A 13,503-nucleotide genomic window follows, 5' to 3' on the forward strand; every position below is an offset into this window, starting at 1 on the left:
GTCAAACACTGACTGGCTCTGTGATGAATGTGTTGAGCCTGAGCCCTGAGTGCCTCTGTACCTAACCATATGGGCAGGGTCCTGCCAGAGGGCCGTTCTTTACCTTTAAAGATCCGCCTCTGAGATCCCAAGAGCTGGCAGACCTCAGCAGAGGACCTACAGGAGTTGACACATTTCTGCATCCCGTCAGCCAGGTCAAACAGCGTCACGTTGGAGGCCAAGGAGAAGGTGGTTTGCAGTGACATGACCACTGCATTGGACTCCCTGTTGGCAAAGTGTGTAGGTTTTTAATTGTCCTAAAATGACACGTGGGCCCAGGGCTTTTGGAAAATGAATACATCTCCGTTCTCCAGGAAGGGAATGGGAGAGCATGGAGGTCCAGTGACCTTGGCCCCAGGTCACTCTGTGGCTTGGTCAGAACAGGGCCCAGTTTTGTTGCTGTCGCCTATGTTACAACAGCTTCCCCTTTGTATAGATTGGTTCACAAGTGAGTGTAATTCTGTTACTTACCTAGAAGCATGAACTGTGGATCGGGTATAACCAGGTAACGTTGAAAAACACATATTTAACTGAAAGGAAAAACAGGTTTGTCGGTAACTGTGAGTTAGATAAAAGCCTTAAACCTAGAACCAATTTCCTATTTTCAGGATAAAACAGGCATTTTCCAGCCATCAGGTTATCAGCAGGCAGCTTTACAGAGCAGTGGTGTCCTTTTTTTGTTCCCTTCTTAAATGCCTCCCTGCTCTTGTTCTGTTGTTTCCCGAGTACAAAGGGAGAGAGGCAGATAGTAAATCAGTGGGGAAAATCTTGGCAGGAAATGATGTTCAGAACAGCACCCTTGGATGCAAAACATCTTCAAAGGAACAGATCTCTCCTAAGACCCAGGGTTTCAAAAAACTCAGAGGCAACTGTTTATTTGGACTTTGCAGAGTGAACAAGGCTCAATGAAAAGGCTTCAGCTACCCCAGGTCTGGCAGGCCCGACACAGACCCCTCATAATCTACAGCGGGTTGACCTAGCTCAAAGATAGGTCCTCTTCAAAAAGGCTCTCCATGGGAAATCATATTACGTGGGTCAAGAGCCCCTTTGTTGAGAGCAAATTAAGGGTGACTCTCCCTGTGTTTGCCTTGTGCCCTCAGAGAAAGCAGAAAACCCCTCTAGGGCATAAAGTTCCATGCCTGCTTTTCTGTTCCCAAAACAGTAGGGGCTGGGGACCCCTTCTGTGCAGCAGGTCACAATACCTTGACCTATGCAGACGCACCTGTCTTCAAAGCCTGCATGTCAGGCACACTTGACTCTTCATAAGATGGATTCAAACATGGGATGTTATTAAACCCTTTTTGGCTTTGTGTGACATTGCTCTATATTCCAATGGGCAATGATTTATTCGTAGTATAATGATTTAAACTTTTTTTCCCCAGGGAAAAAGAGAAAAGTCACATTTCACGACAGAATGGCACCTTAGGGAAGACTACCTAAATGGCTTCTCTAGTCACTGCTTAAATCTTCACTATTCTTGGGAGTGGGGATGTCACATCACTAATAAATTATACATTCATACTGGGTGAAAACGAACAAGTCAGGTAAGTCACTGAGTGCTGTGTACTGGGAAGGACGGCACCTCTGTGCAGGGTTCGCAGCCCCTGCCTGAAGCCCCTGCATGACCCCAGAAGGAAATACTGACCTAGAGCACAACCAAGAGGCAGATGTACTGCAGTGACAAGAACACCAGGTATAGGGTTAGTAGACATAAAATCCTGCTGTATGGTAAAGAATTTAACTTTGCTCAAAGAGAGGTCCGGCCCTTGGCTTCCAGGAGGTAATCAATAAGTTTTTGGAATGTCCTGCCTTCGTCTACCTGGAGACCCTGGGCTACTCCAAATATCTAAAAACGTAACTTATGTGGGGGCTTTGGGTTACATGGTATCAGCCTGACCTCCAGAGGGACAGGAGACTGAAGTCAGCCATATGAGCAGTTGACTATGTCCACATATTGGCTCTCAACACCAAGGCTCAGGGGAGCTTCATTGTTTAGCAATACTCCATGAATATTGTATACATCATTGACAAGAGGAGTTAACGCGGTACGTGACTCCGTGGGGAAAGGACAGCTGGAAGCATCAAATTTGGAATCCTCCTTCACTCTGCCCTATGTGTCTCTCCCATAGCTGATTGTAACCTAGACCTTTTCACTGTAATAAACCACAACCATGAGTTTAACAGCTTTCCATGAGATCTAAGTCCTTACAGTGAATTATCAAATCTGAGGGTGGTCTTGGGGATCCCCAAACTTGTAAATGGTGTCAGAAGCGAGGCTGGTCTAGTGGAGGTTCCCTAACTTTTCACCTGCTCTGTGTGAACTCAGGCAATGTCATTAACTTTCAGGGCTTCCCACTCTTCTAGCTGTAAAGGTGCTGACAATACCTCTTACAGGAGTGAGGCATCTGGCAAAGCGCCTGTCATAGAATAGATGCTCTGTTGATACAGAAATGGAATTGGAATCTAAATTTTACACAAATAAAATCTACAGTCCTATAAAACCCTACAGGTTTTGGCTAATAATACTCTAACTCATAAAGAGCATGTAAAATTGAAATTGGAAATCAATTAATCTCTAAAACTTATTTTAATGGCAATTTTTGATGTTCTGAACACCAAATCTTAGGCTCAGGTAGCAGATGAGAGGTAAAATTTACTATCTGAGCTTCATTTTCATCTCCTTTCTTCTTTTTTTCTTCCCCTGACAAAAAGAAAAAAAGAGGGAAAGAAGAGGAATCAAAGGCCTCTAGATAATCTATGCAGTGAATTCTCAAGCCTGGAAGATGAGGATTAACTGTTATGCCTTTGGCATTGCCCTGAGGAAATAGAGCATCCTTCTCCCCAAGTTTGGAAACACAGAGAGATAGTCACACAGCGGGTCAACTGCAGATGGGATAGTAGGATTTTCTGGATCTTTCCTCATCACCAATAGTTCTTATTGGTGCACACCATCTAACCATCTGTGACTATGAGTCTGCACATGAAAAAGGTAAGGGCTGCACGTGAGGACACGTCGAAGAAACGCGTCTATTGGGCACCAGTCGTTCTCAGCACCTTCCTTCTATGTCCAAGAAGCTTTTAATTTTGCCATGAAGTTTACCTTCCAAATATAATGGAAATGAACATCCTAGGAAATAAGCTGATTGCCATGAGGTTCCCAATTCTGAATGAAATCTGTTCTAGAAAACAAAGGGCTTGAAGAAAGATGCCTTTCAGGAAACTTACTGTTTTGGTGATCTCATTTTCAACTTCACGTAGGTCTGCCTGTTTCTCCATGGTGGTATTGAGAAATGTTTTCTTTAATTTGAACTCTGTCACGAAGGTTCTAACTGAAAATGAAAACATAACCTGTTAGACACGCAACAGGCCGACCCACGCATGGCTGTGTGTTTGTGAGTCTCCGGTGTATCACTCTTTACTGCACCTCGCAGGACAGTCTTGGTGCATGTCTTTCTCCTTGAGGGTAGAGAACACCTCTCCCTCTTCTAGCTCCTCTCTAGGAAGGTGGGCATCCACTGAGCTGGGCAGGAGGCTCGGACCGAGTAAAAGTTTGAGTGAGAAACTCCAAGGAGCCTTCTGCAAGTGTGTGTAGGCTGCGGTGAGAAGCCACCCTGACACCTCCCTAATGGCCTCCTACATAATCAATGCTAAGTAAAGCTGTGACGAAGAAGACCAGCTGGCTTAAATGACATAAGCCCAGGAGGAGGGGAGGGTCAGGCCTGAGAAAGCTCTCGACAAAGCAGGTGTCGACACAGACCCCTCATAATCTACAGCGGGTTGACCTAGCTCAAAGATAGGTCTTGTCCTCTAGGCCCACACTGTGAAGCCCTCAGCTTCAAGGGCATGCTTTGGTTTCCTCTTCTGGTCAGCGTCACCCCACCAGCCCCCATCCCTCTGGCCCAGAGGAAATGCCCATTTTATCACTGATGAAAGAGACTTCCAGAAATCAGCTCACTGATTCAGGACAACCGAAGGGCTATGGAGGAAGGTGCCAAACATCTGTGGTAGGCCGACACTCTGGAGGCTGCCAGGCCCCCTGGTTCACAAGCCAGGCAATGCAAATGCCCCATAGTCAAGATCTTGTTGAGTGCAGGCCTGAAAGAAAGCAGCCTGGCTTTCAAGGCCCGTTTCGCTCATAAGATAAACTTGTATTTAACATCAATTTGTGCTGATGGGGCCTGAGGGGGAATGGAACCTACAAATGGGCAGACGACCAAAAATTAATATAGCCTGCTTTATATCTGCCTCTTATCTTCCTTTATGTTAAATTCTTATCTTTCCCTCTGGACGGGGGGAAAAAAACAAGACCCCAAACACAGGAACCATGAAGCTGCTCTTTCACAGAAAGCTTGCCTGCTGAATTAAGAAAAAGGCCCACAAATGAGCCAGGGAACCCATTTAACATCTTATACTTACTGTCTAAAGCCCCTAATCCTTATTTAACATCTTTTTGCTCGTTCTACAGTTCAGTGAAGCCAGCTGCTCAGGTCTCTTGCTGAGCAGCAGGGAGCTCTTTGAAAACATTCTTGGCCAAATGAAAGCATTTCAGCATGCTCTAATTTGCATGTTCCTCTGATGTTTATGAACAATGAAGCTAAATGACTTGAAAAGGGAAAGATGATTGTTAACACAAAAGAACGGCTCTCCCCCTGATCCATGATGCCTGGGGGACCCTCAGCACACAGGCTTCCAGAACCACCACCCCACTCCTTCATTTTCCCTTCTCCCCGGTCCAGGCTGATACCCAGACTCTCTGGATTGAAATACACATCTCGTAAATGTTAAGTACACACAGACCTCTTCTGAATCAGAACAGTAAATGTGGTCTCTGCTTTTAGGCAGCTGTGCAGATGGCATCCCATCGAATCCCCCAGCCCCTGCACCCTGCCCAGCACACAGACTTCTTCAGGCCTACCTTACCTCACCTGGCTTTATGGCAATTTTCTACTTCACATTCAACTGTGGATTTACATAGGCTATAGAAATGATTTTTTAAAATTATTTACTTATTTTTTATTTCATTAAGCTTTAAATTCCAATTCCAGTATAAGGAACATACTCTTATATGAGTTTCAGATGTACACTACAGTGATCGAACAATTCTGTACATTATTCAGTGCTCATCGGGACAACTGCGCTCCTTCATCCCCATCCCGTTTCCCTCATCCCTCCCACCTTCTCCCCTCTGGTAATCACAGCTTGTTCTCTACAGTTAAGAGTCTGTTTCTTGGTTTGTCTCTCTCTCTTCTTTATATAAATGATTTTTTTAAAGATCCATGATTATTACTTTGTATTCAGGGTACCTAGTGTTTTCATTGCTTTCAATTCTGGTCCAAGAGGTTGGGGACCAAATGTTAAATGATACCTCCCATCTGGAGAACTCTACCATTTTCAAAGCTTGCTCAGATACTTTATTTTATTTGATCTTCACAATAACCTTGAGTGGGAAGCAGAGCAGGTGTTAATCTGATTTTACAGATGAGAACATTGAGGCTGAGGAGTCATGTGCCATAGCTGGTGGCTCTGGAGCTGGAAGCCAGGCAGTGGGGTTCCTGGCAGGGGCATTTCCCACACTCCTTCAAAACAAAATCATCCCAGCTTCTCCATTCTTTTTTTTTTCCCCCAAAGACTGATTGATTGATTGATTGATTGACTGATTGATTTGACAGAGACAGACACAGCGAGAGAAGGAATACAAGCAGGGGGAGTGAGAGAGGGAGAAACAGGCTTCCCGCTGAGCAGGGAGCCCAATGCGGGGCTCTGAAGGCAGCCGCTGGAAGGCAGACCCTTAACGACTGAGACACCCAGGCGCTTCTCCATTCTTAAACCAAAGACTCCTAGCTTATTTCTTCCAGGGTGTAGCTAAATGGAATAGGTTACCCAAAAGCAAATAAATTATTAGAGAAAGAGGAATTATTGATTTTAACAGATGTCTAGATTCCTAGATTTTTTTTCTTTAATAATGCTTTGACTTGATCCTTGCATTTTAAGCAATTTCCAAAATTCTACCATTATTTTAGTAGGGTACCAAGTGTTTGAAATAAATTTCTAGGCCCAGGATGGAACTGCTCCTGCCCAGGGTGCCACGTCAGCAAAATGAACTTTCGGGTTCTGTAAACGGTCTCCGGAACCAGAAACATAATGGGTTCAGTCAGCCAAGCCGCCAACACCAAGTCACCTCTGGGCTCTGTACTCACTCACTCCCTTGTCCTTGGTCCTTCTAAATAAGGTCAGATACGCAACCCTAGCCAATCAGGCCCTGTTTCAGAAGTGATGCGGCTCCTAACGCTCTACCAAACTCATCCTAACCCAAACCCCTCGGGCAGAGAGCTCCACTGCCCGGGAGGCCCCAGCCTCCCCCAGGCCACAGCGGTTCTCCCTTAAAATAAAGCACATCAAACTCATTACCTAACCATTTTGGTTTTGTCATCTGACACAACCTTCCTAAAATATCTGATGATTCCTCTCAGCCTGTGGGCAATAGGAATTCATGCAAATAACACTTTTCAAAGGTCACAGATATTTGTTTTCTCAAAAAGATATTTCCTGAGCACTTTTTGTATGTTAAGTATCACACTGTTTAATTGAAGATGATTCAAAGATGAGTCATTTTACCTGCCAGTTTCCTTATGAGCTTAGCTAACTCTATGTTCTGCACTTCTCATTTCTTCAACAAGTTATGTCTTGAACTCAGCACTCTAAAGCAGGGTTTGACCCAGTGTGCAAGGAAGCTCTTATGCCGAACATATTATTATGTGATGAGAGCTGTGGGCTGGAATGCAGCCTCTCAGCAAACAGGTGCATAAACTTGGCCACTTAGCACCTCACCAGGACCTTAGTTTTCATTTGTGTTTGCTTTTTAACCTGCAAACTGAAGATTATATCTAAAAATCAACCAGCTTCAAGACTATTAAATTAGAGAATGAAATAGGACAAATTGCATGGTCCAATTACAGCAGCTTTATAAAAATGTATCTGCCTATGAACAGGACTGTGAAGATCATTTTTACAAATGAAAAGAATGTGTGAATGTGGTAGGATAATCAGGGTTTTATTCCCTTTTTCCTCCGTAAAAAAAAAAATTTTTTTTTTTTTTTTTTACTGTGTACTTAGAAGATCCCTTTGATATGTATTTTTTCCTAACTGCAGGGTGGAATGGTTAGGCAAATAGTGTTGTGCACAAATAATGGCATGTCCGTGTGGTCCTTAGGAAGTTTGTGTAATATTTTTTTTAAATTTTTTTATTGTAATGGTAATAGTTTGTATAATATTTTTAATAACATGAAAAGATGTGGGGCGCCTGGGTGGCTCAGTTGTTAAGCATCTGTCTTCAGTGGGCTCAGGTCATGATCCCAGAGTCCTGGGATTGAGCCCCACATTGAGCCCCACATTGGGCTCCCTGCTCAGTGGGGAGCCTGCTTCTGCCTCTCCCTCTGCTCCTCCCCCAGCCTGTGTTCCCTCTATGGCTGTCTCTCTCTGTGTCAAATAAATAAATAAAAATCTTTAAAAAAAAACACGGAAAAATGTTTAAGATATAAAGTTTGTACAAATACCACATGATTTCAACTGTATAAAAATATAATGCACACTAAAAAAGATTGCAAATAAGGTGCCATATCTCTGAGTGATTGAAAAATAGGCAGCAATTTCCCTTCTTTCTATATTCCTTAAGTTCATACCTTGGACAAATACCCATTTTGTTTAGGGAGGAAAACAATAAACGTTATTTTTAAAAAATATATTGTGGTGCAGGATACACTCCAAGATAGATTCATTGTCTTACCCAAATTGCATATTCCTTTTTCCATCTGGTAGCCAACCGGGCATTTGCAGGTGAAGGATCCCTGAGTATTGTTGCACGTGGCCAGGGGTGGGCAGGGGTTCAAGAGGCATTCATTCACATCTGCAGAGGAGAGAAAACCGGGCCATCCTGAATCCGCGGCAGACAGCAAAATCACTACCTAGTCCAGTAAGCACTTACGAAGAGCCAAACGGCACGAGGCACAGTGGGGCCCAGAGATAAGGAGGATGCTACCCTCGTCCTCGAGGGGCTACCAGTATATTGAGGGTGGGGGCAGCCAGGTGTAAAACTGACACTACATATGAATCAGGATTTGAAAGTACGGAGAGAGTGGAAGATTTCGACGGAAGGGAGAATTAAGGACTGTTGCAAATAACATCTGAACTAAGGGAAGACTTGAACAAGCAGATGGGGGGCAGGGGGTAACCTGAGGCACCAGCGCAGTGAAGGCCAGAGGCAGGAAAGCATAGGGGTCTTTAGGGAGCCAGAGAGGGTCCAGTGTGGCAGGGGTGTAGGGAGCCCACAGGATGGAGCCAGATCACGGAGGCTTGTCAATGTTATTGTCTGACGTTATTCTGCAGACAACACAGAAGCATGCTAACTCTCCAATCAGCAGGGTAGTAATTTTAAAAAATCTTACTCCCCTACACTCTGAAGGGGAACAGTGCTATTGCCTATCTCAATGAGATACTGTGGTACAGACCACTGGGGATGGCTTTTCCTCTTACCCACGCTGCAGTCATCACCTTGCCAGGAGGGTGAGCACACACATCCATACCCATGGCCGGTGGGGTCCACAACGCATTTCCCGTCGTGAAGACAAGGGTTAGTGGTACAGCTGTTAACTAAAAACACATCCCAGGAATAAAGCAGTTAATCACACAGGAAATGTAAAGTGGCTCTAGGTAAATATTTAATTCTCCCAGCTAATATTTGATTTTTGCTTATTTCTGTTGACTTGCCCTGAAAGGGCACACTACTAAAATAGAGCAGGTTCCTGGGAGGTGCAGAAGAGATGCAGTGGGGACTAGACCCCGGCACTAGTTCGTGAGCAAACAAAGGTGTTGGACAACTGGATCCCTGAATGCAAGAACGGGTTCAAATCCAAATGCTGCTTACATGCTTACAGGTCGCTCGGTTCAGGACTGATGGTTGTATTGTCTCTGACACTTAGAAAATTCTACTTGACTCCATGCCATTTTAAAACACATGTCAGGGGGGAAGAGGTCCCTGATTAGCCATCCTCCCTGCTCCAGGATTCCCCCTTTTCCAAAAAAAATCTCAAAATATAACCGGGCCTCCACATATGGTGCAATCATTCGGACAAACAATCAAAGTGGTGCACTTCGGTGCCCTCTCTTTCCGTAGTGTGACAATGAGCAGAGACCACAACTCTGGGTTTCGGTATCTAGAACCAGCATTGTCATGCTCCAGCTATGTAATAACTGCCTACTCAAGACTTCGGCCACATGCTCAGGAGAGCCGAAACCCACAACATAACTGCATCGTTTCCAGGCAGAAAAATCACTGGTAGGAGGAGAAAGAGAAGGCAGAAGGCAAGAGTTGTAACGCCAAAAAAAATCACCCCAAAAACAAATGAGCTAACCCTAAAGATGGTGTTCCTATTCCACAAGGCTACTTTACATAGCCCTAAAATCAACTACCAGAGCACAGCGCCTCCATAACCAAACCCCGTCCCACAGATACCGTCAGAAAAACCATATTAACAGCCAGTCATGATGCCACTAATTCTCCCCTACAGTTATCGTTGTAATGACCATAATCGGCTTTCAGAGGGATTTGTGAATTATGTTCCATCTGGTACTGGAATATATTTGGCTGGAAACGAAGCTCCTCCTGGAACCCTGAAGCAGGGTTCCAGCCTCCCTGGAGAAGAATCCACCTTCCGTCTCTCAGAGGTGCTCGGGTCGCGGCACAAAGAGAGCAGGAGTGGTGATGGCCCCCCGCCCTCCGGCTGGCCGTGGCTGACTGGCTGGAACTCGGACACTAACCGAGCTCCGTGCTCCAGTCACCACAGAGCGTTCTCTTCTTTCCTCCTTCCTTAAGGTGTCAGTCTCCCTAGCCCCCCCGGCACCAACAGCAGTTTTCCTTTCCTGGGTCTGGACAAGCCAAAGGTATAATTCTGAACATGACATCGAAAGATGGATCACTAATTCCTTCTACCTTTCCTTAAATTATGAAGAGTCACGTGAACGGCTTTATTGTCCCCGTACCAGCCACTCCCACACGAATATAAAAATAAGCTCAAGGGCACTGTAAAGGAGCTCGGGTCGCCCTGTCACTACGGGAAAATGTTAGTTCATCGTCCTCTTACGGAACATATCCCTTTAACCTGCATTTGCCAACTTGCACCACACACTCAGGAAGACCAAGGAGTCTGGGCTTCCCTTGGATCCAGAGAAGCCTTCCCTGCGACCGAGAAGCTCAGGGCTCTGACCTGGGAGCAGGGCAGACTCACTCTGTGTCTCAGAAAGACCACCTGAAGCTTCTTGACTGCAGTGTTCCCACCATCCGATCCCACATCACCGCCCTGCTCTGGCCTTGGAAGACTTCGAGGCACCTTAAAAGGCTCTTGCAACTTGGGGCATTACAAGCTACAGTGGCACTATCTACGGATGTCACACACAGCCAATGGCATCCTCCCCTCTTTCTTTAGGCAGAGTTCTGTAACTCAGAGGTGAGAACATGAGGTCCACCATGACATTATTTGATGAGGTGACAGCACAGACAGGGACCTACTGCGGACAGCAGCCCTTGCCGCGCGTTCCCACAAATCCCAAGCCTGTGCAGCCCCCAGTGTGCTTGTGTGACTGCCCTTTACCTGAGGCTGGAGAGGACAATGCTTTTGGCGACTGCGTGCTGCTCTGGGCAGCGACGGTGGTAGATTTAGGAGTCAGTACTTCAGCCGTGGAAACGCCTGTGGTTGGGAGAGGAGATGTTCCGAGGAAGTGTGAAGCCGGGCTGTACTCCTCTGTCATGTCAGGTCCTGGGGTCAATCCTTTCGCTGACGTGGGTACACTGGTCAGGGGGATCAACTGGCTGGTAGCATCTCCATGGACTTGGCTCCTTTCTGTGGTGACAGAGCTTTCTGTGGAGATCCGTGGTGCTGGGATTTCAGGGCTGGTTGGCAAGAGCTGTTTTTCAGCTGTAGTCTGTGCTGTTGTGGGGCCAGCCATGGGAGCTGCTGTGGTTGGCACAGGGCTGAAGGGATGAGAGGTCTCGAAGACGGTGGTTGACAAAGCTGGAGACGTTTGGGGTACGCTGGTACCCGTGGCTGGAAGGGCTTGCTGAGTGGAGGACTCTGTTAAGGTCGAGGGCATAGGGATCCCTGACGTAGATCTCACTGTTATAGCTTCAGGGGCCTCTGTGGGCAGAGACTCCGGCCTTGGTGGCTTTGATTCTGTAATGACTTTCTCATGGTGTGGGTTACTCTGGTTCTTAGGATCTGCTGTTTGACTGCTGGGGAGCATTGCCACAGATAATGCCATTGTCTCCGTCTGAACTGAAGTCACAGGGGTGTCTCTTGCCCTGGGCAGGACCAGGGTAGAAAGTGAAGGTGGTAGGGTTGTTTGGGAGGCAGAGGGTGAGGCAGGGGTAGATGCTGTCAGGGACCCTGGTAAGGGTGGTGGTGAGGAAGACACGGGTGTGGGCGCATCGGAAGTGGACTGCAGTGGAAGAGTAGAGGCCCCAGTTGAGGGTGAGCTTGATGAGAATGACTGGTGGGACTGGGACTCTGAGGGCAGGGGCAAAAGGGGCCCTGAAGAAGAAGAAGAGTCACCAATCGATGCAGCATCGGTGTCCAGAAGAACCAAAGTGTTGGGCATGTTAATGGTGGGTGTGTAGGAGGGAACGTTGGCTGTGCGCAGAGCCAGTGACGCAGTGGAAGGCTGGGCATACTCCCTTTCATAGGATGACACATTACTTCCTTCAGTCTGAGCCTGAGCCTGAGAAGAGGAAGAATAGTCTGAATGTGAAGAGTTCGAGATCTTAGTAGAAGAGGTAGAGCTCTCCCTTAAGTCCGGGGATGAACTGTTGTCTACAATGGAAAGCAATGCCCGTTCTCCTTTGGTGAAAGTAGATGAGACATAGGTGTGGTCTGTGTAGTCACTGGAAGTCCCCTGTTCCATATCCGTGCCACGCACTTGATTGTAGCTCATTCCAGTGACTGCAAATGGAAAAAACCAGTTAGGTCAACGCAACAAACAAGAAATCTCCCAAACACATATTAATGCTTTCTTTGGAGAGGCGGTTTTCGATGGCGAGCACTCTGGATGAGCAGTGTGGGCAGGCAGGAACGGGCAGAGTCTGTGCGGAGACTCTGTCCTCCTGGGAGGACCGTGTGTGGCAGCAATGGAAATGGTAATAAAAGAGAAGTGGGGCCAGTGGCTGAAGAACAGGGAATAGGTCCAAATTCCTTCCACATGCCTTTTTTGATAAAAGCAAATTGGTATCTGAAAAGCTCTTAAGACCCCAACAGAACAATTGTTATGTCTAAATGGAAAAAGGAAAACCCTCCCAATTTTCCATTCTGTATTAATGATAATGAGATATTTCTTTCCCAGGAGACTGGCTTTGGCCACAACTGGCTGGTCTCCTTTAGTCCAAGCATCCTGGCAGACAACATCACACATGGCTGAGGCAAGTGGGGGGAAGTGGGAGAACCCAGAAAGTTCTCTTCAGACGGAGCTTCCAAGGTACTTTCTGGGTTGACAGCAAACTTAATCATGCTAGGACTGGGAGTACAGCGGACAGGTGAACCGAAGGGCTGCGGGCAGAGATCCTGCTCCTCACCTCCCAAGGACGGTGAGGCCACCAGGGAGCCCGAGACCAAGTGGGCGTCACCGGTCACGGTCACGTTCCCACGCTGGGTGGCGCTCTCGGTTTCTCTGGGCACGACCACAGAGTGCCTCACTTCCCCAGAGGTTGTGCTCGTGTTGGTGAGAGACCGCAGCGTGCGCTCTCCAGTCCCGGTGAAAGTAGCTGAAGTATGCGGGTGGTGAGCCTGGGAAGTCCTCTCTTCCACAGCAGAACTGCCTCCGGGCTCCGGACCATCTTCAGTGGCTGCAGAGGGGATTGAAAGGGGATGGCCGGTCAGTACAGGGCTGGAGCGGCAGCACTGTGCAGGAGTCCCAGCAATGAGCCTCACTTCCTGCGCTAAGGTAGTCAAAGGGCTTCCCTGGCTTTTCCTGGGTCTTAATCTGAAATTTGCACTGGGGAAACCACGATGTGTTGCTTCCTGCGAACCCGTATAATGACCGAAACCTCAGGAGGCCCTGCAGATCAGCACATCCGTTCAGGTGACCTGGACCTGGATGGGAAGGTTTACTACTTCAGTGAACAGGATCATACTGTATTTCTGCTCGGTGATACGTAATAGAGTTTATGTCAGGGAAATTGGTGGTGGTGGCGGGGGAGGTGAATGCTCAGCAAAAGACTAACCACCCCACGGGGGCTTTAGACTTTCTGATGAGGCCCAGGAGGGAAAACCCCCATGGCTTGTAAGGCTTTTACCTCCTGGTAGGGCCTGAACTGACATGGGGCTTATCACTGTTTGAGTGTTAGTTCTTTCCCTTCACGCATCAATGAGAAATGCATGGTGGTTGGAAGTTAAAGATGGGCTTATTTTCTGTTCTATGTTATTT

General features: G+C 46.9%; 1 protein-coding gene across 1 annotated transcript in view; it reads right to left on the reverse strand.

Annotated features, from left to right (window-relative positions):
* The window catches only part of HEG1 (heart development protein with EGF like domains 1), a 95,054-nt gene that overhangs the window by 38,160 nt on the left and 43,391 nt on the right, over positions 1–13,503 (reverse strand). Inside the window, exons 7-13 of the mRNA XM_025875586.2 lie at positions 12,653–12,922; positions 10,683–12,026; positions 8,569–8,685; positions 7,823–7,942; positions 3,265–3,368; positions 511–569; positions 104–264 (exon numbers count right to left, since the gene is read on the reverse strand). Coding sequence (XP_025731371.2) covers positions 104–264; positions 511–569; positions 3,265–3,368; positions 7,823–7,942; positions 8,569–8,685; positions 10,683–12,026; positions 12,653–12,922 — 2,175 coding nt within the window. The remainder of the gene's footprint in view (positions 1–103; positions 265–510; positions 570–3,264; positions 3,369–7,822; positions 7,943–8,568; positions 8,686–10,682; positions 12,027–12,652; positions 12,923–13,503) is intronic.

The sequence above is a fragment of the Callorhinus ursinus genome, unplaced genomic scaffold, assembly GCF_003265705.2.
Source record: "Callorhinus ursinus isolate GAN/ISIS: 27379988/994484 unplaced genomic scaffold, GSC_fseal_2.0 scaffold1, whole genome shotgun sequence".
Lineage (NCBI taxonomy): Eukaryota > Metazoa > Chordata > Mammalia > Carnivora > Otariidae > Callorhinus > Callorhinus ursinus.